Here is a 25604-nt window from a genome sequence, read left to right on the forward strand (position 1 = left end):
GAGATGGGTGGGTGGGGCCATTCCCATCCCCACCGTGAGGTGCTGGGGGCTGCTCCCCGCCTCTGCTTGAACACCCCCAGTGACTCACCCACCGGATAGGCCAACCCTCTTGCTTTTCTTTTTTTGTGCCCTAAGAGAAAATAAACATTTGCATGTGTAGCGCTTGATGGCTGCGGGGGCCCACACAATTGCAGGGGGGCTGGGCTGCACAGGGCAGGGGGACAGCGGGAGGCCAAGGGCATGGCGCCTGGGCTCCCAGCTCTTTGTCTCTCCAGGGCTTGATGCCCTGAGCTGTGGGTGGAAATGCATGTGGAGGGAACCTGGGTGGCGATCACCATGTAGCAGGGGAGTGACCTGTCACCATCCCAGGTTGTCATCCCCGGGAACCTGAAAGCAAAGGAGAGGTGACTGCCTAGGGTGAGGCTCAGGGAAGCTGAGCAGGAAGCTAATGGACACATGGGCCCAGACTGCCTGCTCTGTGGGCAGTGTCCTCTGCAGAGAGTAGTGAGAGGGACCCCTCCACATCCCACCAGGCCCTGAACCCTCAGCTGCATGGTGTGACCCCTGGTCCATTTGGATCTTGGTGTCTCTGTCTGGACTTGAGGGAAAGTATGATTCCCAGGTGCCCTGGTCCTGAATTGTGCATTCATACCTCCCCTAGCTGTGCATTCACACTTCACCTGGCCTGTGTGTTCATACCTCTCCCAGCCGTGTGTCCCCACCTCCCCAGCTATGTGTTCATACCTCCCCTGACCTGTGTGTTCACACCTCCCCACAGCTACGTGTCCCTACCTCCCCTCAGCTGTGTGTTCACACCTTCCCCACCTGTGTGTTCACACCTCCCCCAGCTGTGTGTTCACACCTTCTCCAGCTGTGTGTCCCCACCTCCCCCCAGCTGTGTGTTCATACCTCCCCTGACCTGTATGTTCACACCTCCCCACAGCTATGTGTCTCTACCTCCCCCCAGCTGTGTGTTCACACCTTCCCCAGCTGTGTGTTCCCACCTCCCCAGCTATGTGTTCATACCTCCCCTGACCTGTGTGTTCACACCTCCCCACAGCTATGTGTCCCTACCTCCCCTCAGCTATGTGTCCCCACCTCCCCCCAGCTGTGTGTTCACACCTCTCCCAGCTGTGTGTTCACACTTCCTCCCAGCTGTGTGTTCATACCTCTCCCAGCTATGTTTTCACACGCCCACTCATCTCCTGAGCTGTGTTCACACTCTCTTCCTGAACTGTGTTCACTCTCCCGGCTGTGCTCACACTTGCTCCCAGACTCCCTGCACTCCCCTTGCTCAGGGCACTGCCCACCTCTCTGAAGGAGGAGGGTAATGGTTAGGGCCCCACTAACTCCAGTGTGGGGTGGGGGTGTGGAGGGACAGTGGGTCTGTTTGGCACCAGCTGAGGCCTCCTGGGCAGACTTGTGCTCTCAAAAACTGGTGCCCCCCCATAGACCCGTCTTCATGGGACAGTCCCGATTTCATTCCCCACATCCGCCTCCTGTGTCCCTGAAGTCTTGCTGGGTTTGAACACTTGTTTGGATGCAAGCATCGTCCCGCTGGTGGAAAGCTGATTGTCTGGAGTGTCATGGTGCTAGTGGCTAACTCTCTCCCAGTGACTGGGGAGGCCCTTGGCCACTGGGCAGGATTTGGTGACATGCAGGGTGTCCTTGCCCACACACTGACCATGGCTTCATAGGGACCTGGCTTCTCTTTGTAAAGGGCCAGTCCTGAAGGCCCCTTGTGGTCTGTGTCCAGACTGAGTTCAGCATGTGCTGCGGGAAAATGGAATCTGGCAGGTGCCACGAGCTTGCAGGGTGCTCTCCACGTGCCTAGAGCCCCCGGGGCTAAACTGTGAGCCCTTCCCTCCTGGCCCTGTCCCGGTGGCCTCAACTTCCCCCTGCAAGTCATCAGGACAGACTCCACCCTCATCGTAAACCCTCTCTAATTCGCTTATTCAGTTTTGTGGTTGGAGACGCATGTGCTAGTGCCCAGGATTTTTAAACGGTTTCCATTCTACCAATGAACACCCAGCAAGTGGCTGTCTGGATATAGCAATGGAGTAAATTTAGAAATAATTTGTACATGAAATTGTACCTCCGGGAAGACTGGGGCAGGCAGCGTTTAGAGGACGGTTTCAGCCCAGTGCCAGTGACAGGACCATCCGTTCGTCCTTGGCGGGGGCGGGGTGGGAGCTGATGGCCAAGGAGGGGTCCAGTAACCCCCCACCACGCACCCCGCTCTGGCTCCTTTGTGTCCTGAGCTGGGTATTGGGCCCAGAACTCATCTCACCATGGTGAGCGTGGTCCAGCTGAAATCTCTGCTTCTGTTCTGGCCCCCTTGTGCCCTCAGCCCCCTCTCTGCCCGGTCTGGGCCCAGCCTGAGGAGTGACTTCCCTCCCCTGTCAGAGGCGCCCCCACCCCAGTGCAGTGGCCTGTCCTCTCCCAGGGTTTGCAAAAGCTGCTAGGCTCCAGGGGTCCCCTACTCTGCATACCCAACCCTTTGGGTCCTCCCCAAAGGACCTGGGACTACTGCCTACTCCTCCACCTTCCCTGGACCACAAGTTCCCTGAGGGCGTGGGCTGCTTCCACTTCAGTCATCACTCCCTCCCCAGCCCCAAGCGCAATACCTGGCACACGGCAGGTGCTTAATAAACATTGGCTATTGGCTGGGGTCGGAGAAGGCAATGGCACCCCACTCCGGTACTCTTGCCTGGAAAATCCCATGGATGGAGGAGCCTGGTAGGCTACAGTCCATGGGGTCGCTAAGAGTTGGACGACTGAGCGACTTCACTTTCACTTTTCCCTTTCATGCACTGGAGAAGGAAACGGCAACCCACTCCAGTATTCTTGCCTGGAGAATCCCAGGGACGGCGGAGCCTGGTGGGCTGCTGTCTATGGGGTCGCACAGAGTCAGACACGACTGAAGCGACTTAGCAGTAGCATTGGCTGGGGTGGGGGTCGGTGTGTAGCAGTGGAACAGGTTGGGGGGAAGGGCGAGGAAGGACAGCCCAGGGACACGAGTGGCCGAATGTGGCTGGAGCATGGGGATGCGTGCCACCTGCGCCTCTCTGGCTCAGGAGGATGTCCAAGGCTTGCGGGCCTGGTGGCCAGAGGCTGGACTTGGCATGCACGTGTTTCTAATTTCAAAGATGTGTGTAGTTTTAGTCAATGCAAGTGGCCAAGTGGCTTTCCGTCCCCGTGCCCAGGGGCACACGGGTACCAAGATGGTGCAGCACAGCCTGGAGAGGCTGAAGGGGATGTCCGGGTCCTGGGGGCTGGCCCAGCCTGCTACGGGGTCAATGGTAGGCCGCTTCTGGGGTGTTGAGGGTTGCCTTAGGTGGGCTGGGCCGGTGGCTCTGTGGCCACATTTAGCCTGGAAACCAGCCCACTGTCTTGGTGCCAGGCGGCCATGGCTCTGCCCAGCTCCGCATGAGGGCACAGAATCTAGGTCAGGTTGGTGCAGGGCAGCAGTGCTGGGCAGTGAGGGCAGTGCTGTTCCCGCGGGCTGTATCCAGGGGGGCCGCAGCAGCCTGGGGCTGGGCCCTGACCCAGTGACTTCTCCAGGCCCCTCTGGTGATCTGGGCACATGACTATCCCAGGGGAAGGGCGGGGGGCAGTGAGTGGATGTGTGTCGTGGCTGCAGTGCCCCTGCCCGAGTGGGGACCGGGCTCCTGGGCAGCTGGGGGCCTGCACGTGAGGGTATGGCCTTGGCCATTTAGGCAGAACCTTCTGGGAACTCCTCCTTCCTCCCCCCGTCTGTGTCCTCCTCTCCCTGCCAGCCTATTTTTCTGCCTCCTCCCACGGGTTGACCTGAGGTCCCAGGGATCTAGCCACATTGGGGCCTTGGCCCTCATCCTGTCTGGTGACCCTTGAGGAGGCTGTGGCGACGGAAACCTCCCTGGTCAGTGGGACTCCACTGCCCCTGTTGCACCCTGAATCCACCGACCTCAAACCCAGCCCCTTCTTGTTGTGTGTGACTCTTTTTGTCCCTCTCCTGCCTGGGGATCGGGCGACGATGTTCCTTTCGAAGGGTCGCCTGGCTCCGCCTGGTTTGGGGCGCCAAAAGGAAGGTTCATGCCCTTGTAGGGGGCTGGCGTGGGGGTGTGTGGCGGTGGGGATGCCAGGCCCAGAGAAGCACCCTTCCCACCCAGGACGTCTGCATCGGGGTCTCCTGGGCTGTTCACCCTGTACCCCACGATTCTGTCCGGTTCTTGGTTCCTTGGGTCCCACTTTCTCAGTCCTCTTCCCAGATGCTCTCTGACACTTGGCCTGAGCTGGCAGCACACCTCACTGCTACCTCACACCCTGCTCCCATCTCCTCCCATGGCCTGTGGTCACTCTGGGCAGCTGTGGTCACTCCAGGCAGCTTGGTCGGGCCGGTTGCCCTTGGTCAGTCCTCTCCAGCCAGGCCAACTGTGACCGCAACCTCAGACCCAAGCCCTGGGCTCAGTTCATTACTGGGGTGACCCCACGAGGGGATCAGGGCCTGAGGGAGCAGGAAATCTTCATAGGGGGACACCTCGGGGCCCAGACAGAGGGGCTAACCCCTGCCTGGCCTCTGTGTGCCACTTGCCTCTGCCTCCCCAGCTACTTCCCAAGGCAGGATGTTGCTCAGCCCGTACTGGTGTGTTAAGTGTGTGTCTAAGATGGTGGGGTGTGTCAGGCCACCCATGAAGGCCTCTCAGGCTTCTCAGTCCCTTAACAGAAGCCATAACGTTTACAGAACTCTCAAACCAACCAAGAAAGTGACACTAAATTGGCTTCATTGTTGAATAATTAATAAAACTTCCCCGGCGCCACTGCTGGGCTGTGTGTCACTCCCAGTGGCGGGGCTGTCAGTACTGCCTTATTGCCCAAGGGGCCGCCTTTCCATCTTTAAACAAGCGCTCCACTCCTCGCAGAGGTGATTAAGACATGCGTGTGTGCGCTGGGCCGCGGTGCCCACGTTGGAGGTGGCAGCAGGGGCCAGTGTGACTGTTGGGGTGACCCCTCTGGAAGGGGTGCTGCCTGGGGTCAGGGCCTGGGTCCTGGTCTCAGCTCTGCCTCTGGCTGGCCGTGAACCCTGGGCTAGACCCTTCTGCTTGGTTTTCCTTGTGGAAAAGAAGACAGGTTTGACCTGGTGCCTTGAGGGCCCTGCTAACTGGGACATTCTGAAGCAGCCTTGGAGAAGCAGAATCAGGGATCCACCAGGGCCTCTCTGCTGTGCACTGGGTCCCTGGTGCCCGTGGGCCCTTGGTAGAGCCTTACAGGCAACCGGGCTGTGGCCGCACGCTGGTGACCTGCAGAGGGTCCCAGGGCGCATCTCCCTGGAGGTTCATGTAGAATTCGGAAGCTGGAACCTTGAGATGCCCTGTGAAGGTTTCTGAGGGTTTCTTACTCCACCACTGGGAAGGTGATTCCTCAAGGCTGTCTGCTTCTGAGGGCCATCCAGCTCCGTGGCTGCTGCAGCCCCAGGCTGCCCAGCTGTCCTGCGGCCCAGGCAGTGCTCCGGGCTGGGCTCCTCCCACGGTGGCCCCCACGAGGGGCTGGGCTCTCCCCATGGCGGCCCCTGGCTCAGGCTGGGCTCTTCTCACAGTGGCCCCCACGAGGGGTATCTCACTTGGACCTGCGGCACAAGTGGCCTGGTTGCAGCTGCAACCCCGCCTGGTGCCCACTGCTCCTCACTGCCCTCCAGACCTTCATCTGTGGCCTCAGCTGGGGCTCCAGGCTGGCCACCCCCTCAGAACTGCTGGAACTTCCTCAGTTACAGATGGGGAAGCTGAGGCCGGAGGGTCAGGTAGAGGCTGCCACAGGCTGTGCACGGGGGCACCCCACCATCCCCGGGGAACACACATGTGCATTCACACAGACTGTGTACGGGGGCGCCCACCATCCCCGGGGCACACACACGTGCATTCACATAGGCCCTTGGGGGTCCCCCGAGCCCGAAGAGACTCTGTCCTGGTCATGGCCCAGGTCTCCAACCTTGCTCAGGGATAGGGCTGCCTGATGCAGTTTTGGGGATCAGAGGTGTAAGACCTCTTCTGGCAGGACCACAGGACAGGGGCTGTGCCGTCCCCTTTAAGTAAACCATGAAACTCTTAAGTGGGAGATGGGTTTCCGGCTTTGGAAGGGCACTGCGGGGCCATGGGAGCTGGGGACCAGGTTCTGCCCTCTGAGACCCTGGGCGGCCCCAACCCTCTCAGAGTCTCTGTGCAGTCTTTAGAGCCCCCCACCCCTAGCAGAGACAGAATTAGGTGGAGACACTGTAGGGTCAGGGGTGATGGCAGTATACACACACGACATCGAGCGTGGCGTTAGCAGGAGGCGACCCCTGGCGCGTGTTGGGGGGGATCAGGGCCAGCTCAGGTCTGGTCAGGGAGCCTGAGGCGGGGAGGATGGGCTTGGCAGGGTCCTGAGGTGGCCCTGGCTATCAGGAGCTGGTAGTGAATGGCTGCCCCCGTCCAGAGCCTGGTCCTGGGGGCACATGTGCAGTGTTTCCAGTTCTGGTAGGGAAACCAAGGTGACACGTGAGGTCTGCCCAACTTGCAGGCCTGCCTGGAAACTAAGGGCTCTGGGTCCAAGGTGCAGGCTGGCGCCCGTGTCTTAGGGCACAGTCTCCTGGCTCCTCCCGGCAGTGCTTGGGAACTGAAAGTTGGACCCAGCTGGAGCTCACAGCCAGATCCAGCCTCAGATTGGCCCCTGCCAGACACAGTGTTTTAGAGCTGGGACGTGGCCCCGCCCCAGAGAATGGGGTAGAGAGGCCACAGTGCTGGGCTTGGTCCTCCTCAACTGTTCTGACCTGTGGGGCCAAATGCACCGCCCAGCTCTGGGTGTCCAGGTCTGGGCTCTGTCCCCAGGGCTTGGGAAGCCCCTTCCTTCCTTGTAACCCCAGGCCTGAGCAAGGCCTCGGCACCCTCAGTCAACCCAAAGCAGGTTGAGGCAGCTGGGCCTGATCCCAAAGCAGGAGTGTCACACATGGGAAGCGGGGCAGGGGAGAGGGCAGTGCGCCCAGCCTGGAGGACAGAATTGAGGCTCAAGGGCACAAGGCACCCACCCCAGAGAGGGGCTCAGGCAGGGGCCCTGTGCCCACTCCCCATCACCTGACTGTCCTGTTTGCTTCTTCAAACAAGAAGGAAATCAAACTCCTGAACTGGGGGCTGGTGGCCCTTCCTCCACGTGCAGCCTCACCCACACTAGCCAGGCCACATCACATGCTCCCAAAGGCAGAATTTTGCTTAAATGCCCAGAAAGGAGATTTAGGAGATCAGAATCTTAAGCAAATTAACATGTGCAGCAGGCAGCTTTTAATCATCGCCTTTAATCGCAGGCCCCAGTAACGGAAATCATCTCGCTGGGCTGAGCTCAGTGGGCGGGGCTGGCGACACCGATGGATTATTCATTAGAACCTGAACTTGAGTTTCATCCGGCTGCTCCACAGGGGAGGGCTAAGGGGCCTTTGGTCCACTCCAGGGAGACGTGCTGGGCTTTTCAGAGCCCCTCCCCCAGGGCCCTGTGGTTCCCCGACACCCCTGCCCCCCGTCCCCTACCCGGCGCGTTCTCCATCTCAGGTCTGCCGTTGGTTTAGCCTGCCATCTCCTCTCCCTTGTTCCCTGCTTCCTGCCCTGGTTTCTCCCCTTCTGAGAGTCTGGGGCTGCTGGTCCATCCCCAGTGGGGACCGGACTTACCAAGCCCAGGTGTGGCTGCTGGACTGCTCCTCCCCGATTTGCTCCCTGGCCTCTGGCTGTCTCTTGCATGTCTGCACATGGTGCCACTGCTTGGACAGGCAACTGTTCTGGACCCCCTCCGGCCGCCGAAGCGGGAACCTCAGTCAGACTTGGTGCTGGAGCGGGAGGGTGCTGTCCTTCCCTTCTGTGGTCTCTGCCAGCCCGGGGGGCTGGGGGGACAGGCCGGGACCCTGGCTGTGCCGAACAAATACATGACCAGTGTGGACACGAGAGAGTCACAGTGTATGGTTGTGAGGGCCTGTCCCAAGCCCAGGCTTCGCCACTCCGGCCCAGGGCCCAGGGCTCCAGGAGTGACAGCTAAGGTCAGGGGTGGGGGGTGGCTGCCCTCTCAGGGGGCTGGGCAGGTGACCCTTGGCCCTCTCTGGGTAGGGTCCAGGTGGTGGTGGTGACAGCCCATGTGGCTCCGTTCCACATCCGTACCTGGGGGCCTCGCCTGGCAGGAAGCCATCAGCCCCTGGGGAGGCAGTGGCTCAGAGAGCCCCAAGGAGCCCCCAGTCCTCCTGCTCAGGCCCTTTGGCTGTCTGGCCCCAGGCTGGGCTCCCTCATCCCTGTAAACCTCCCCAGGATGCCCCTGGGCTGTGGGTCAGCCCTGCCAGATGGGGCTTTGGGCAGCAGCAGCAGCTTTCAAAGCAGTACCCGAGGGAGAGAAACCTCTTGGATTGATCTGGGAAGTGATTCCCTGCAATGGTGCTACAGCAGGTCAAACTGGAGTGCTGCCGGAGAGGCAGGCTTTGCTGGGGGTCGGGGCTGAGGTGGGGGCGCTGCTCCACACTTGTCCTCCTGAAACTCTGCCCCTGCTTGGGTCCTGGCAGGGCCCTTCCCAGGCAGCATGCTAGGGGACTATTCTTTGGTAACCCACAGCCCCACCACCTCCCAGACCCCACAGACTTTGGTAGGCAGGGGAAGGGACAGGAGAGATTTGGATGCTAAGGGACTGGGCTGTCACCAGGGGCTCCTGGACCCCCACTGTTGTCATCCTGCACACCCCCCACCAGGACAACCAGTGAAATGTCACCCCTGAAGTGCTGAACCTTCATGGGGGCCCCTTGTGGGGTGGGGTGACTTGTCCCGGATCCAGCCCACCTGCCTGGGAGGGGGCTGTGCGGTGATGTGGGGGGATGCCAGCTGGGGCCACATTTGGCTCCTGGGGGAGTTGTATGCAGCTGCCCCTTCTGGTAGGAGGGCTGGCCCGTAGGATGGGAGTGAGGTCAGGGACAGCCAGGGGTGGTGCCCGGAGCCTTTGCTGGAGAAGTGCCTCCCTCATGCCAACCCCCATCCCCACCCCTGCCCTGGGTGTGCTGTCCCACCCTCTGTGGTTCCCAGCCTGGCCGTGGCAGTGGCAGCGAAGGGTTAAGGCAGGCGGGGCTCCCGTGGGAGGGGCGGTCCCGGCAGCACGGCAGCAGCGGCAGCTCTGGCAGCACTCAGCTCCTTGAGATCGGGCATGGGCACGCGAGGGGCGCCCAGTTCTGACGGACTCACGGGGCCAGCACGCTGCCTGGGGACCCCTCAAGCTGTTCCGGTAGCGGTGGGGGTGGCGCCTGCGGGCCATGGAAGCACCTGGGGACCCCAGCGGGCTCAGCCGGGACCAAGGTAAGGGGTCGGGAGGGGCTGGAAGAAGGCTGCGGTCAGCTCCTCGGGGAGCCCAGGACCAGGTGCTGAGATGCCCATTGGTGACCCTCTGACCCCACGTGGGCAATGCTTGACTCCCACCCACCCTCCCACTCCAATTGAAGATCTCTGGGGCGACCCCATTCATACCAACACCTGCACATCCCTCCCTCTGCTCACCTCTTGGCCCCACATCGTCCCTACCTGTGCTGGCATCCCACTCCCATGGGCAGTGGGAAGAGGTGCCCGGCAGAGCCAACACAGTCCCCGACTGCCAGCCTGCCCCCAGTGGACAGCAGCCTTGGTGGGGGGGGCAAATCTGGGGTGTCCTGACCTGAAGGACCCTGGGCTGAGCCTGTTCACCCCCACCCCCATCCAGGGCGGTGGAGGCAGCCCCAACCCTCTGTCAACACCATGGACAGCACAGCGGTAGCCTCTGCCTGAGGAAACCTGCCTGTAGTTGCTGAACTCTGGCACCTATGTGGGAGATTTCTTGCTCAAATCTGTCATGCTGTATTGACCTGGGGGCCTGGGCACTGCCCCGGGCAAACAGCACAGTTCAGCAGGGGTGGCAGGAGTCCTCTGAGGCTGCCCAGAGCTGCCTGGCACAGGGAGCTTGAGTGTAGAGGGGTCAAGTGCTGGGTGTTGGGTCTATCCTGCAGGGATGGGATGGACAGAACTTCTCCAAAGAGGGTCTCTGTGTGTCCCCAGCACAGCACTTGATCTGGACCAAGGGTGGGAGAGGCAGGGAGGGAAGGGGGCCAGCCCCATGGCTGCAGCAGGAGTGACTCTGGCCAGACAACACAAGAACTGAGATTCTAAGTTAAGGGCTGGGATTCCAAGGACAGCAGGAGCAGCCTTCTGGTGACTTGTCTGGATCCGGTTGTTCTAGACCCAGTTTGTTCTGCCCTCTGATTGGCATGGGCATGAGGGAGGGCTGTAGAGGGGGGAGCCTTGGAGAGCCTGAGTAGAATGCATGGGCTTTATTGCCAGCAGACTGAGCATGGGTCCCTGGTGGTGCCGCTGATGAGCTGTGTGACCTCAAGCAAGGCACTGGCCCTCTCTGAGCCTCTCGTGGAAGAGAAGGACAGCATAGGATTGCCCTAATAGGGTGGCCTTGAGAAGAGTGTGCCTGGCCCGTGTGGCTGCTCCAGGATTGCCTGTCCCCTCTCCTGCCCCTCCCCCCAACCTTAGTTACCTTTTATGAATGAAGGACAGTGTAGCGGTGGTACAGATGGAATGGTGGTATGGTTCCCGGCCTGGCTGCATGCTCATGCCACCCCGGGAGCACCCACTCCTTGACCGCAGCTCCCAGTGCAGGGCAGGGCTCCCATGGGTGGGTGGTCCCTGGTGAGGGCCTGACCCAGCGTGTTCCTGCCAGTCTGACCTGCGAGGAGCTCTGGCCTGGCCCAGACTCCCTCAGAGCCTCTGGGTGTAGGGTGCCCATCTGCAGACCGTGTGGACATGGCTGCTACCACGTGGCCCCAAGGCCTCAAGGTCGAGGTAGCCCCGACACGGCCAGAGTCTGCTGCCAGCGAGGGAAGAGCCTGGTCCTGGGAGGGGAGTGGGCTGTCAGCACAGGACCCACTGCGAGCCCACTTTCCGTGCCCCATCCTTTGGGCAGAGGGCTCAGCCAGCTCAAGTGGGGGGGGCACGCAGCATGGTCCTTCTCTGCTGGGGTCCCTCCTGGGGAGAGAACAGCCTCAAACGTGCTGCCGAGGATGGAGCAGATGGCTGGAGTCTTGGGTCCAGCTTCCAACAGCACAGCTAATGAGCGGATGGCGGTGGTTTGGGGCTCCTGCAAAGTCAGTGGCCCAGCCCCCAACGGCAAGTGCTCCTCTCCTGGGGTGGGATTGGGGGGGACGGTTGAGGGGCTCGGGGCCCCTCCTGTGCCGAGCCCAGGCTGGCTCCACGCTCACGGAGGGCTGTGGTGGGAGGGGCGTTGAGGAGGGGAATGAGTAATTGGAAACGTCTGTTTCTACCCAAGACTTCACTTTCCGCTCCGCTATGTGGGCTCCCACTGGCTGGACGGCCTTCCCGTGTGGGGCAGGCTGGTGGGTGTGGGCCTCCAGGTGGGACAGCGGGCTCCCTCCCCAGGACAGGCTGCTTCCCCACTTCTGGGAGGTGTGGGGAGAGGAAGTGGGCCAGGGTTTCCACCCCTGCCGGGCAGCCTGCGTGGAAGGGCCCAAGGTGGGGCCTTGTGCACCGGTCGGTCAGCCAAGAGGGAAGGTGAGCTTCCCTGAGTCCACCTGCTCCTGTCACACCAGGGCCCCTGGACCCCTTCTAGCACTGTGTCCCAAGGGCGGGGAACACAGGCGTGGTGGCCCAGGAAGTCTCCGAGCCATGAGGAAGTCACTCCCCACCAGGTCTCGGAGGGTTTCCTCAGCCTGCTCAAATCCAGGGACCCACAGACAGGCTTCGAGGTGACACAGGGTGGTCTCGATTTCACGTTGAACAGGACCCAGGCTGGCCCAGGCCTCAGCCTGCCTCTGTCAAGCTCTGTTTCCTTCAGAAACTCCTCCTGGAGGTCAAGGCCCTGTGGTGGACCTGCCTGTGGGCCAGGTTCAGTGTCCTCCTTGGTCAGCGAGTGGTATGATTATGGGGTCCACCGGGCCCCCAGGATAGGAGGCAGGAGTGGGCTGTTGGGCCAGCCTCTGGTGGGGAGGGTGGGCAGCTTCAGGAAGTCAGACTCCAGGGGCCCGCCCGATCCTGGGACATCTTCTCAGTGCCCAGGCCCCAGGGCTCTCGAGAAAGCTGCCTGGAGGTGGCTGGTGCCCTGGCTGGGAGGCGTGGCTGGGCTGGGGGACGGGCCTGGGCGTCCTCTGTTTCTCTGCTCCTCCGTGGCTCTGTGCCCACTCTGCCCAGTGGCCATCCAGCCCCACTAGCTGCTGCGCGGCCTCCCCACGGGGCCTGGGTGGGTATGGGGTGGGGGAAGGACTGGCTCATCAGTACACAAGGACCCCTCCCTTGGAGCTGCCCCCCCAGCCCAGCAGGAGTTTCCTCTCCTCCCCCCAGGGCAGACCAGGTTCCATCTGGTGACTTTTCAGGAAAGTGCCCCCCCTCCAGTGCCGCTGTGAACTGCTTTCTCCCCCTCCAGCCGCCTCCGGTGGCTCCCCAGAGCCCATCTTGACATGTGCTGGCCCACATGGCCTCACAGCCTTGCCCAGTGATGCCACGAGGGGACTCAGGAGCCCCCAGAACATGGGCACCGGGGCACCTTTGGGGGCTGGAGGTCATGAACACTGCTAGCGGAGTCCTCTCCCGAAACCTGTGGAATGGGATGAGTGCTGCTGTAGCCAGGCAGGGGACCCGGAGCTGTCACTATCCCTGGCTGGTGTGAGGCGACCCCAGCTCTGCTGCATGGGCAGAGGAAGGCTGAATGTTGGAAACCCCCAGCCTCTGTGGTGCTCAGACGGCTCCAGGACAGTGTGGGGGCACACTGTGGGGGAAGGGGATTCTCCAGGGGGCAGGTGCAGAGCACTGGGCACCCCCTGCCCCAGAAAGTGTCCTGTCCACTGTGTCCACTGCCACAGGACAGCTGTGGATGGCTTTGACCCCCGTGAGTGCTTCGGCTCCATCTCTCTGTTGGCCAGTGGACAGAAGGTTCCCACGGGCCCTCCTGGGACTGATCCAGGCAGGAACTTGGGCCACCAGCTGCAGAGGGAGCAGCGTGGCGGGGAGACTGCTGCTGTCCCCATCCAGAGCAGGTGCACCAGGGGCCTCTGGGCAGGTGGAAGGGACAAGCTCAGCCAGACTGGCCTGCTGGATGGGGGAAGACTGGCCGTCAGTATGTCCCCATCCTCTAGGACACTCTCGATCCCCAGCTTCCTGAGATCCAGTGCACAGACCAGCAGAGGGCGGGTAGTCAGCAACAGCCCGAGATGGCAAAGCAGAGCCTGTCCGCTCACCCGCTGCCCCCTCTGACCCTCCTCACTGCCCAGCTGAGTGAGACACCAGGGCCAGGCCCCTGCCCACCAAAGGCTCCTCTTTCCGCTGGAGGACCGAGCTGCCTGCCTGTGGGGGGGGCCCTGCAGGAGGAAAAGGGCACAGTCTGGTGACAGTGTCTCCCTCCTCGGCAGCTGCCCCCGCTACCAGCCCTCCGCCCTACCACAGGACTGTCGGGGGCCAGGCCCAGGCCTTGCTGACCTGGTGAAGTGACTCTTGCACTCCACTGCCTGGTGTGGACCCCTCAGGCCAGCCTGGGCTCTGTGCCCCCAGGCCCTGGACACAGCTTCCCCGAGGTCTCGCCTGGGAGGGTGGACTTGAAGGCGCCAGCTCACACTGCCTGGTAAAATAAAAATAGTTGGGGAGGAGGCTCCCAGACGTGCGGGGGGATGCGCTGCTTCTAGACGTTTAAATAATCTCCGCCATATGTGAGTGGGCCTGTCCCTCCCTCCTGGAGGCGCTGGCCAGGGGCTGGGCCCCGTGGGCGCTGGAGCCCGGCACACTGGCCCTGTCCTTCCACTTCTCCAGCCAAGCACTGTCTGAGCGCCCACTGCATGCTGAGCTGGGCCCGCCATGCAGTGTGGGGAGAGGGCGGAGGGCTGAGGACCCAGTGGGGGCCTGCAGTGGGGGCAGGGCCAGAGCAGCCTTGGGCCCACATGTCCCACGGTCGCTGACCACTCTGAGCAGAGTGGACGCGGGAATGGCCTGTTCAAAGGTCCTTCAAGAAAGCGCAGAAGCCTCAGAGGAGGGAGGGGCTGGAGGCAGGCAAGCAGGAAGGGAAATGCAGGTTTGCCCCCTGAAAGGTGAGTGGACAAGGCAGGTGCCCCGCGTGGAGGGCCCGGGTGCTGCAAGGGTCCATGTGTGTGTGTGTGTGTGTGTGTGTGTGTGTGTGTGTGTGCTTGCACCGGGAAGCCTGTGGGTGTAATTTGTGGGTTTTGTTGGAAGATTAAATTGATTTGCCAGCCTTCCCAGGGGAAGGTGGAGGTGCTGGCTACTGCGTTAGTACAAGATCGATCTTGGCCATAAAAACAAAATTAAGCCAGAGCTGCCCAGCTTCTGACCAGACCGCGAGGGCACTTCCTCCTCGGAGCAGCAGCCGCCCGTGTCCTGTGGCTGCCGTCCTCCTCAGGGCTTGGGGAAGGAAGGAGCGAAGGGCTGGGGGCCACCTTCTGACAGCCAGGGGAACAGAGGCGGGGGGCAAGGTGAGGTGCCTGAGGCCTCTACTTCCTGGCAGGTGCTGTGGCCAGGCGTCCTGGCCAGCAGTCCCGCTGTGGGGCAGCAGCTGAGGCAGGGCAGGCCCCTGGGGACTCTCCTCCGGGGATTGTTGTGGGATCGAGTGCACTGTGCTCTCTCCCTGCCTCAGAAGGTGCCCTGCCCCCCTGTCTGCTGAGTCCTCCGGTCAGGGTCCCCCAGGGCTGCAGCTGGAGGTGTTGGTGCTACCTCGGGAGGCTGAGCCTTAGAAGGCTGGATGGCCGGGCCAGACGCTGGCTCTGTGTCCCCTCCTGGAGCTGACTTGGTGGCCTGGGCCCTGTGCCCACCCACACTCGAGTGCCCAGTCCCAGCCAGTGCAGAGGCAGAGCAGGACAGGCCCGGACTTCCTTGCCCAGGAGGTGGGGATCACAGAGGCAAATACACACGGTCCTGTCAGTAGCTGCAAGGTGGATGAGGAGCCTTGAAAGAGTCCCCGGGGTCACAGGACAGAGGACTCCAAAGAGTGGAGGGGGTTTCTCAGGTCCTGGGCCCCAAGTGTGACTCTGAGGGAGTGAAGGGTGGGACTGGCTCAGGCGACTGTGTGGGCGTGGGGTCCCAGATCGTGTTGCCAGCATGGTGCCCTTGGTGAGGGGGTGAGAAGCAGGGGACCCAGGCCTCCTGGTTTGAGGGACTGAGCCACTTGGGCTTGGGGGCCTGTTGTGGGTTTGAGCCCAGCTTGGCAATTACCTGGGGCGTAGCTTTTGCATCTAGTATGCTCAGGTGCACCATGGGGGTGATGCAGCACTCCTGGGTAGAGGCTCCCCTCAGTGCCTTGGGGCATTCCTGGCTTTGCACAGTGGCTGCAATCCTGTGCCCACCTGTCTCATGGAGGATCAAGGGTGGTGTGGGTCCCCTGGACAGTAGAGGAGCCCTAGCTGCAGAGCCCAGAGTGAGGCTGGATTAGCCTGACCTCATCTGCCTGGTCAGTGCAGGATTACAGCCCGGGGCAGCCATGAGGACGCAGGCAGTCTGGGATGCAGGAGTTGTGCCCTCTCCCAGAGGCCCTGCCCAGGAAGATGGGGACCCAAGGCCCCCAGGTGGTGGTAGGAGACCCTTGATCAGCTGAGAGGCCAAGGGCGTGACCTGAGAGGAGAGCCTTGGAAGGGGTGGAAGGCGAGAGCACCCCCAGACTGGAGCCAGTGAGGCTCCTCATTGAGCCAATGAGGACCCCAGCGAGTGTCCCAGGCTGCCTGTTCTGGCGCCCTCTGTCCTGGTCTCTGTGGCCCAGGCCTGGCCCTGACCGTCTGTGCTGGGGAGGGAAGGCTGACGCACTGCCCAGGAGCCATGGGGTTTATGGCAATGAGGACTCGGGTGCCGGCCCAGCACTGTCGCTGTCCCTGTGGGCCTGGGTGGGGGCACAGGGTGGCCAGGGCTCATGGGCCAGAGGCAGGAGGAACATGAGATCCTCCCTGAGGTCAGCTGCAGTGATTCAGTGTGGTTCTACCCTCCGGCCTGTGCCCCATTTTCTGCCAAACTGGCCTGCCCTGGGAGCCCCAGACACCCAGCGGTCCCTGGCCCATGAGAGGAGGGTGTGCTGTCTGCTTCACCTCTCCTGCTTCTCCAGAGCTGCCCACAGAGCAGTCAGCTCCTTCTGGGCTTGGCTGCCCCCAGCCGCCCTTGTCTGGGCCTGAACTGGGTGGCCTTGACTAGGCCTTGTGTCCGGTCAGCAGGCAGAGACTGGTCCTTCCTGGCCCCAGCCCTCCTTCCTCAGGACAGGTCGGTTGTGAGCCAGGCAGCCGACCCTGGCCACCCCAGCCTCCGGGGCGGGGCCTCCCACACGGGAAGGCTGGGGGACACTGCCTCTGGGGGGCCTGAGAGTGTGCTCCAGCTGGTGGTCCTGTGAGGATCATCACCCCAGACCTCACAGCTGTGTTCTCTGGGTGCCGAGGGAGACCACCCATCTGTCCTGCCTGTCCTTACTCAGCTGGTTGTAGGGGCTGGTGACTTGGGGCCTCGGACGACACTGGCAGTCCCTGCCGGTCCCCAGCTGGGAGTTCCCTTGGCCTAAATCCTCTGGCCAGCTGGGCCAGATCCAGGCTTGGATTAGCGCAGGGGATTGGGCAGAGGGTGGGCGGGGCGGACAGCAGCGCTGCGGCTCTTCCACCTCCAGACCCTGGGTTGCGGCTTCTCCCAGGACCCCTCCGTGGCCCTGGAAGGGGGTGGACTAGCATAGGGGCCATCAGAGACAGCGGGTGACAGTCAGGCCAATGCCAGAGGCGCCTGGGAGCAGCCCTGCGGGAGAGCTAGAGGCCAGCGAAGGGGGTAAGAGGAAGCTGAGGAGAGAAGGGGGCCCTGTGGAGCCCCGGGGCTGCCCGCCACTGCCTGACCCACTGCCTAGGTAGGGTTGGGGGCGCCAGCCCTCCCTGGCCTCCGTGAGCCCACCCCGGCCATCATCGGGGCATGTCCGTCCCCTGGCTGCTTACCCCCAGCCGGACCAAGGGAACTGTGGCCTGCCTGGCGGAGGCCCTCCTCTGGGTCGGCGGGAGCGTGGCTGTGTCCCCGCAGTGGCAGCTTGGCCCACTAGGTAAGGGGGCTGGCTTGTCTGGTTGGTTGTTTGGGGCGGGGACTGGTCTGCTCCTCCCTGCCAGAGCCCCACCCAGCCCCAGGGTCACTGGAATCAGGAGTGTTGGGGTGCTCCTCGGGATGTGAAAAGCCTGGGAGCTCCAACCACCCCCCATGCAAACCTGTAACCTCCCAACCCCTCGGTTTCCCTCTGAGGGTCTTGGGGCTCTGACAGCATACCCCGGTCTGCCTCTCTGACCCCCCACCTTGGGGTCTGGAGGCTGAACCCCAGCCGGGCAGTGGGGAAGGAAGGGGGGGGGAGTCAGGGGCAAGGAGGGGCCAGGGGCATGGTCCTGGTGGATGTGCTGGCTGGACACTCTCTGAGGGGGACCCTGGTACTTTGGGGTCAGTGGCACCTTCAGCCCCAGTGGGGCAAGGCCAGCATACTGGGGTCAGACATATTGGCCCTGAGAGGCCGACAGAATGGGTGCCCTTGACTGTGGTGAGACTCTGGGGGGGATGGGACAGTAGAGTCTGTCCCAGTGGGGCTGACCTGTGGAGGGCCCCATCCAGGTGGTCCATTCCACTGGGTCTCTGTCCAGCTGGGGGAGTGGGGCCTGGCCCAGTTGTTCTAGGCCCCTGGACTGTCCCTGTCCTCACCCCCAGCCTTCTCCCTCCTCCCTCTACCTGCATCCCCATGGCCACACCATCCCCTCACCTCCTGGTGTCTCAGCGGAGCCCACCGCCCTGTGTACCCCTCCCCACTGCGTGCCCCCACTCCCCCTGCAGCCCACCATGCCTGCAGCTCAAGAACAGAGGTTGGCTTCCTCTGAGAAATCCCCACTGCTTGGTCCCTTGGGGCTGGCACTGCCACAGGCCTCCACACCACCTGAGGGTCCCTCATCAGGGGACCCCGTGGGTTAATGACTTGGTGCTTCCCCAGAGGGCACCTCCTGGTCCTGGGCCTTCCGTAAGCATCTGTGAAGGGCCCAAGGAGGGGCTAGGATGGTCCTGTCCCCGGGACTTCAGGAGCCTGCTACCTCTCCAGCCCTGGGGGCCACTGTCCTGGCCAGTACTGCCTCCCCTGGGACATGGGAGATGTGTAGGCTGCAGACGGGAGGCTGAATGGATGGAGGGGGGAGGGGAGGGAGAGGGAGGCAGCTAGGCCCTGTGGGGAAGATGAGGGCTCAGCATCTTCTGGGACCTGCTCCCTTGGGTGCATCCTCAGCCTCATGAAGCCTGGCTGGGCAGAGCTGGTCCAAACTCTGTGTGGACTCTGGCCACTGAGCAGGGTCCCAGATTGGATCTGTGACCTGGGCCAGCACCTGGGGTCACAGGCAGCCCTGGGAGGGTATGAGTTTGGTGCCCTGATGGGTGGAGGGGTAGTCTCTGCACCCCGTGAGCACTTGGGGGTGCACCTGAGGCTGCTGTGAGCAGGGGGCTGCCGCAGCGCTCACCAGTGCTCCATCTGTCTGTCTGTATCGATCTGTCTGTGTGGCGACTTGGCGGATCTCCAGTGGAGCGATGTATGAGCGCCATGCAGGCAGGGACGCAGATGGTGAAGCTCCGGGGCAGCTCCAAGGGCCTGGTCCGCTTCTACTTCCTGGACGAGCATCGCTCCTGCATCCGCTGGCGGCCCTCACGCAAGAATGAGAAGGCCAAGAGTGAGTGAGGTTGTCTGGGGGTTGGGGGGTGGGTAGGAGACCCTCCTCATGTAAGAATGAGAAAGCCAAGAGTGGGTGGGACGGTCTGGGGGCAGGGGTGGGGGCAGGAGACCCTCCCAGAGCAGCCACAGGGCAGTGGGAGGGGCAGCAAGACCCTGAGCCCTGAAAGTCCCCAGGCCTGGAACACGGGCTCAGCTGGCCTTGGAGAGCTGCGGTGGCCTCTGGATGCAGTGGAGGAGGGAGGGCCCCGGCCTTGCTGTCCACCCAGCAGATCCTCTGGGACTCCGTGGAGACTGGGTGGCACCCTGCCCAGCCCTGCGCCGGATGCTGGGAGGGGCTGAGAGGCAAAAGGACCTTTAGTCTGGCTTCCTGGGCACCCTGAGGACAGGACCTGGCGCCCAGTGCTGGCCCAGGCAGCCTGGGGCATGAGCAGCCAGCAGGGGCTTGGAGGCTGCAGGGCTGTCTGGATGGGTCAGGAGGGTAATGAGCTGTGAGGGTTTGCGCAGGAACCTTGCTGGGGGTCCTGGGAGTCAGGGAAGGACACGTGAGCCCTTGCAGGTGACAGAGGGGACTTTGCTGCCCCTCCTCTGGCTCTGGCAGCTGGAGAGACGCAGATGTGCCAGGGCAGAGCCTGAGCCCAGTGGTTGCTACGGGCGCTGCTGCCACCACGGGGCCCAGGAGAGACACACCGTGGAGCCCCCTGGGAGGGCATCTTGGAGGAAGGGGCTGGGACTGCTCTGTGGGCCCCGGGGAGGTGGAGTCGCCGTGAGCCGTGCAGGCAGGAGCCCATGCGCTCCATCGGGAGGCACTGTTCCGGCGCTAGGCTTGCTTTGCGTGTGAGGTCGTGACACCACCTAATGGGGGGATAACTTCATGTCATGCTGAGTGACGAGAAGGACACCGGATGGCAAATAGAGGGGAGAGGTGGACAGGGTCATGGTGGCCCCTCTGGAGAGGGGGTGGTAGGTAGAGGCCAGCAGGCTTAGGACGGGGGAGACCAGCTGACTCTGGCCTTGGAGGGGTCCCTGGGAGAGAGGAACGGGGTGAGAGGCAGCTGTTTCCTGACTCTCAGCATCCCCTAATCTGGGGGCCCAGAACTCCTGCCTCCTCACCAAGGACACGTGAGCCACAGGGAGCTGGATGGAGAAGCAGGCAGGACAGGTCCCCTCCAGGCAGGAGGTACAGGGGAAGCGGGAGCCCCCAGGGAGGGGGCAGTGGCGGCAGAGGACAGAGGAGTGAGGCTACCCTTCACAGTGTAAGTCCAGGAGGCCCACCATTACTGCACCAGACATGGTAATGCCCACAGTGGTGCCAAGCCCGCCTCTGGGAGCGGGCACCGGGCGCTGGGGGTAGAGGCAGCAGGGGCCGGGCGGAGGGTGTGATGTGAGGGTCCCTGGCTGTGCCAACTTCAGGGCACCTGCTCCCAGAGGGGCTGCTGGCTACCTGTGTGCCAGTATTTGTGAAAAGACCCTGCCGAGTGCACAGGAACAGACCCTAAGGATGACCTCTGAGCTCATCTCTTCCTGAGGATTCAGCCTCTGAACACAGGCTCCACGGAGCTTCAGGCGCTGTGGCCAGTAATGAAATTCTTCCTGCAGCCTGATCTGGCACACGCCAAGCGGGTCCCCACTGCCCCCAGCCCCCACCTGCTAGCGCCAGAGTTTATCACAGAGGTCACCGCAGGCTCTCAGCCGTGCTGGCCAGCAGTTGCCTTCCCAGGATGAGAGGCAACTGGCCGGAGCTTGACAGATGGAATTGGCTTGTCTGGTTCTCCTCACTCTGGATGCAGAGGACAGACCCAGGGTGGCTGACCGGGGGAAGGCAGCCCTTCTCTTGGGGAGGATGGACATCTTTCATGGCCAGAGGGAAGGTGGGCAGACCCCAGGATCCGAGCGGAGGGGGAAGAGGCAAGCTCACCAGCACCAGCATATCTGTGGTTTTTCCTTCTCCCCAAGGGTGGGAAAGATTTCCCTGATGCTGGGAAAGATTGAGGGCAGGAGGAGAAGGGGGCAACAGAGGATGAGATGGTTGGATGATATCACTGACTCAGTGGACATGAGTTAGAGCAGACTCCAGGAGTTAGTGAAAGACAAGGAAGCCTGGGGTGCTGCAGTCCATGGGATTGCAAAGAGTCAGACACGACTGAGCGACAGAACAGCAACACCCCAAGGGCCCCTTGAAACGCCCCCTCCCCTAGCCTCAGACAGGAGGGAAACCCTGGGGAGGGCCGTGACCGTGCTGCAACCCCCCCACCTCTGCAGTCTCCATCGACTCCATCCAGGAGGTAAGCGAGGGGCGGCAGTCGGAGATCTTCCAGCGCTACCCTGACGGCAGCTTCGACCCCAACTGCTGCTTCAGCATCTACCATGGCAGCCACCGAGAGTCGCTGGACCTGGTCTCACCCAGCGGCGACGAGGCGCGCACCTGGGTCACGGGCCTGCGCTACCTCATGGCCGGCATCAGCGACGAGGACAGCCTGGCCCGCCGCCAGCGCACCCGGGACCAATATCCTCACTTGTGGCGGGCAGGAGGGCCCCAGGATGCATCCTCACTGTCCACCTCAGTGGGCTCCCCGCCCCAGCTGGCTCATGTGTTTGGGGGAAAGGGCACTGGGATGGGGTCCTTCACGCCTTCCTGCCCGGGAAGGGGAGGGGAGGGGAGGTATGGCTGACCCTGCTGGACCTACGTTGGTCCCTAACTTGGCCCCAAAGTGGCTGAAGCAGACATTTGACGAGGCCGACAAGAACGGGGACGGCAGCCTGAGCATCGGCGAGGTTCTGCAGCTGCTGCACAAGCTGAACGTGAACCTGCCCCGGCAGAGGGTGAAGCAGATGTTCAAGGTAAGCCCAGACCCAGGTGTGTGTCGGGAGCCGCCCTGCCCTGTCCGAGCTGCAGAGGGTCCTGGGCAGTGCCGTCTGAGCTGAAGCAAATAGCGAGGCAGCAGCTGGTCTGGACCTTTGGGGGGCGGTCAGTCAGATACCCCAAGTTGCTACCTCTGGCTGTGCCGGTTCTCTGCAGCAGCTCCTGGGGCCTCCCCTAGCTGATGGACTGGGCATGTAGCAGCTGCCTGGCCAGCAAAGGAAACCGCTCACAGGGCCCGTACCCTCATCCCACCCCACCCACGACTCCCCAGCCCTGATAGGGGGCAGAAACTCTGCCTTGCGGGCAGCAGCGCTGGTCACCCACCGCCTCCCCTGCGGTCCGCTGCCACCGCTGTTAGCAGTTATGAAAATGCATCCTCAGCTGAGCGGCTGCCTTTATCGTCTGTAATGAGTTTCTCTCTTTCCAGAACCCCTGCTGGGATAGGGGAGGAAGGCAGGCGTTGTCAGCTGTCAGCGGGTCCTGGTTCTGGGCGGGGCTGGGCCAGCAAAGCCTGCCCTCACTCAGGGCTCGCTGTCTCTCTGCTGCTGGGGAAAGGGTTCTGTGAGCTTGAACGAGGCGCTGTGCCCCAACACACATGCACACAGAGACACACATGCATGCACACACGTGCGCACAGATGCATGCACACATGCACAGAGGGAGACACACATGTGAACACACAGACATACACAAACACACATGCACGCACACACACAGCCAGCTGCCCCTCCAGGTGCAAGCCCTGGCGGCTCCCTCCTGGGCTCCTGTGATGGACAGAAGGTCATGCTCGTTGGAGTGAGGGGAGCTGGCCAGCTCAGAGTGTGTGGGTCTGTGTTAATAGCAGGGGTGGGAGCAGGGCACAGTGAGCTGGATGATCTCAGATGCTGGTTGAGGACTGGGGGTCTCACATGGCCCATCCTGAAGGCCCAGCGGGGACAGAGCCTGCCTGGGCAGTGAGGAACTGGCAGGTGGCTCAGGCTTGCAGAGCCATACCCTCACCCCATTCTGTGCCTGCTCTGCCTCTGGGGGCAGCTCGGGGGTCAGCAGTCCCTTCCAGAACATGAGGCTGTGCCAGAGGCCAGGCAACAGGGCTCAGATCGGCCTCAGAGGCAGGACAAGAGATGAGTGCCCCTCATGGAGTGGGCACAGGCTCCTGGCACCTTAAGGTCAAGTCCTGGCCTGAAAATGCCCCCGCTGGGAGCTCCAGGGAGCCCATACCCCCAGCCCCTCTGGGAACAAGAGGTGCCCATGCAGAGCCTCCTGAACAGCCTCAGGCCAGGTGGTATCTGGGCACTGTCTAGACCACTTCGAGAAGGACCTGGAGAGGTGGACTGGAAGAGAGAAGGACCGGCGAGGATCTGGAGAGAGTCCAGTGGGGGCTGTCACCAGGAGTGCTGACCTCAGACCCTGGGCAGCTCTGCCCCCAGTGGCTGTTGTCCCCGGTGTCCCCTGAGCACCTGGGCCTCCTGGCCCATATACGTGGGGCCCTACGTGGGCACTCGGGGGCCCAGGGAAAGAGGGCTGACCTCCAGCCAGGCAGAGCCACTCTGATAATTAACATCAATTTTATTGTTGAGAAATCTCAATATTGTTTCTACTGCCTGGAAATGCCCTAATCAAAGGATAGATCTGAGTGGTGGGTAGAGAGGCTTGAGCATAATTTCGTTAAGTCTAAAATAACAGTGGAATGTGGGCGAGGCCGGCGTGGCCCCTGGGCCTCCTGCATGATGAGCACCCTAGGCAGCTCCAGGCCTGTCTCAGTAGCGCGGCTCCGGCCAGCGTGTGCTTTCAGCCATGGTGGTTTCCCTTTGTAGAGAGGAGAGCGGCCACAGGACCACGTCGGGAGGCATTCCTTGGGTCTAGGGGTCGGGGCCGTCCCTTTGGGCCCGGAGGGCCTCATCATCCCAAAGGCTTTCTAATCGTGCCTTGGGTGTGTTGCCCAGCTCAGAGCCCGCAGGGAGACCAGATGACCCTGTGGGTAGACGCTCAGCAGATGGGCATCTCTGCCAGCTCTAGCCTCTGTCCTGGAAGGGCTCCCAGGCTGGCTCTGTCCCCAAGAGGCCCTTTGACCTGCAGGGCATGTCCCGCCACCTCTGAGACACAGGGCCGCCCTCAAACTGGGCAGACATGGGGTCCTCACTGGTATCTGCTGGTCTCAGCACAGGTGACTCTGGGCTGGGTCCTGTTCCAGCCTTGGCATGGGCACCCCACCTGGGTGCCTGGTTCTGGAGGGAGACAGGCTTGCTGGGCGCCCACCTTGGTGCCAGGCCACAGGGTCAGGAGAGGCAGGGCCAGACTTCCCGAGAGCCCCACTCTCTCTGGGCCTGGGGACTTGGGGGTGGCTGCAGCCCCCGGCTTGTGGGTGATTCTCCTGATTCAGAGGGGCCTCCTTCCAGCCATCCCAGATGGTGTGGCCACAGGAGGAAAGACATGCAGACTGTGTTCAGGGCTGGCGAGCACTGCTGTCCATGGTGCTGAACCTGGTGTCTGTTTTTGCCAGGCAGTCGCCAACCCCGGCTGACGGGCCAAGGACCCGACCTCAGCACTCAGGGCCTGACTGCCCTGTAGCAACCCTGGCATCCTCTGGGCAGCCTAGACTTCATTACTGAGTGCCCTTGTCCTCTGAGTCTGCCCCTGGCCTTGACTCTTGGTGTCCCCAGAGTCTGACATCTCAGTGCATGCTTCCTGAGCTAGTGGATTCATGAAGGAGCCTGTGGTCTCATTAGCAGCCCAGTGGGCTTGCCTGGGGTGGGGGTTCCTGTGGGTATTGTGTGAGCTGTTCTCTGAGAAAAGTGAGGACAGTGGCTGAGATTAGGGCCCTGTCATCTCTGCTATAGAGGCTGAAGTCGGGGATTCCTGCATGCTTTGCAGCCCTGTGCTTTTCTAATCGATGGACGACCAACTGTGATTATAGATCATGGCCCAGTATGGACACTGGGTGGGTGTTGTTGGCTGCAGGTGGGGGGACATTGCTGGGTTCAGGTGCAGGTTGACTTTGGAAGGCTAGGAAAGGAGCAAGTGGGGTGAGATCTGTGTTAATGGATCACGTGGTGGCTTCTTGGTGGGAGAGGCAGAGTGAGGATGCTGCTGTAGGGCTTGGAGAACACGATGAGCCCTCCACGAGCCTGTGATACAGGCAGTGGCATTGGGAGGGGGAAAGGCGATTCTTGACTCAGGGTTGCCTGAAGAGTGGGGGGCTTAAAGGCCCCCTCTCGGTCGAGGCCCAGGATGGGACATGAGGAGACACAGAGACGTTGTGTTACAGGAGGCGGACACGGATGACCACCAGGGGACACTAGGCTTTGAGGAGTTCTGTGCCTTCTACAAGATGATGTCCACACGCCGGGACCTCTACCTGCTCATGCTCACCTACAGCAACCACAAGGACCACCTGGACGCCGCTGACCTGCTGCGCTTCCTGGAGGTGGAGCAGAAGGTGAGGGCCCCCCAGCAGAAGCTAGGCTCCTGGTCAAGGTGGCCTCTCCTCAGCCTCCCTGGACATTTGAGCCTGTCCACAGTTTGGGAGAAGGGTGGGCACCAGCCTGGCATTTGAGGCCCATGTACTGGACCTGCCCAGGCTCTCATCAGCCATCCCGCTGCCAAGCAGGTGGGGAAGGAGGGCAGCTTAGCTCTGACCATGCCCCAGCCCAGAGCTTGACCACAGCCCCAACTTTAGTGTCGAGCATCTCCTGGCCTAGGTTCCATGGCCCAGCCTTCCCACCTGAGCTCACACCCCCAGGATTCTGCGCCCATTGCCAACTCACTCAAACATTTGTCCAACAGATGTGTGGGTGCCTGTGGGGGCCAGCCGAGTATGCCTGCCCACTGCCCTAGACCCCGGGAAGCTCCATCCTCCCAAGAGGCATTGCCTAACTAAAGCTCAGGGTCCAGAAACTCAGCGGTCTGGGTGGAGGCCAGGTGCTGCCCGCTCTGGTGGACGGAGGCTGGAAGTCTGTAGAGGGGGAGGGGAAGGTCAGCATCCTCTGAGGAGATAGCACTCACAAAGGGAGTGGGGGATAGGGGTGCTCAGACAGACCACATAGGC

At 62.2% G+C, this 25604-nt stretch overlaps 1 protein-coding gene across 1 annotated transcript in view; it reads left to right on the top strand.

Moving 5' to 3' along the window:
- Positions 1-25604, top strand: part of PLCH2 (phospholipase C eta 2) — a 66199-nt gene that overhangs the window by 22980 nt on the left and 17615 nt on the right. Inside the window, exons 3-6 of the mRNA XM_081488417.1 lie at positions 18551-18697; positions 20959-21201; positions 21407-21537; positions 24825-24995. Coding sequence (XP_081344543.1) covers positions 18551-18697; positions 20959-21201; positions 21407-21537; positions 24825-24995 — 692 coding nt within the window. The remainder of the gene's footprint in view (positions 1-18550; positions 18698-20958; positions 21202-21406; positions 21538-24824; positions 24996-25604) is intronic.

Source organism: Giraffa tippelskirchi, chromosome 5 (genome assembly GCF_054371585.1).
Source record: "Giraffa tippelskirchi isolate mGirTip1 chromosome 5, T2T-mGirTip1v1.2.pri, whole genome shotgun sequence".
Classification (NCBI taxonomy): domain Eukaryota; kingdom Metazoa; phylum Chordata; class Mammalia; order Artiodactyla; family Giraffidae; genus Giraffa; species Giraffa tippelskirchi.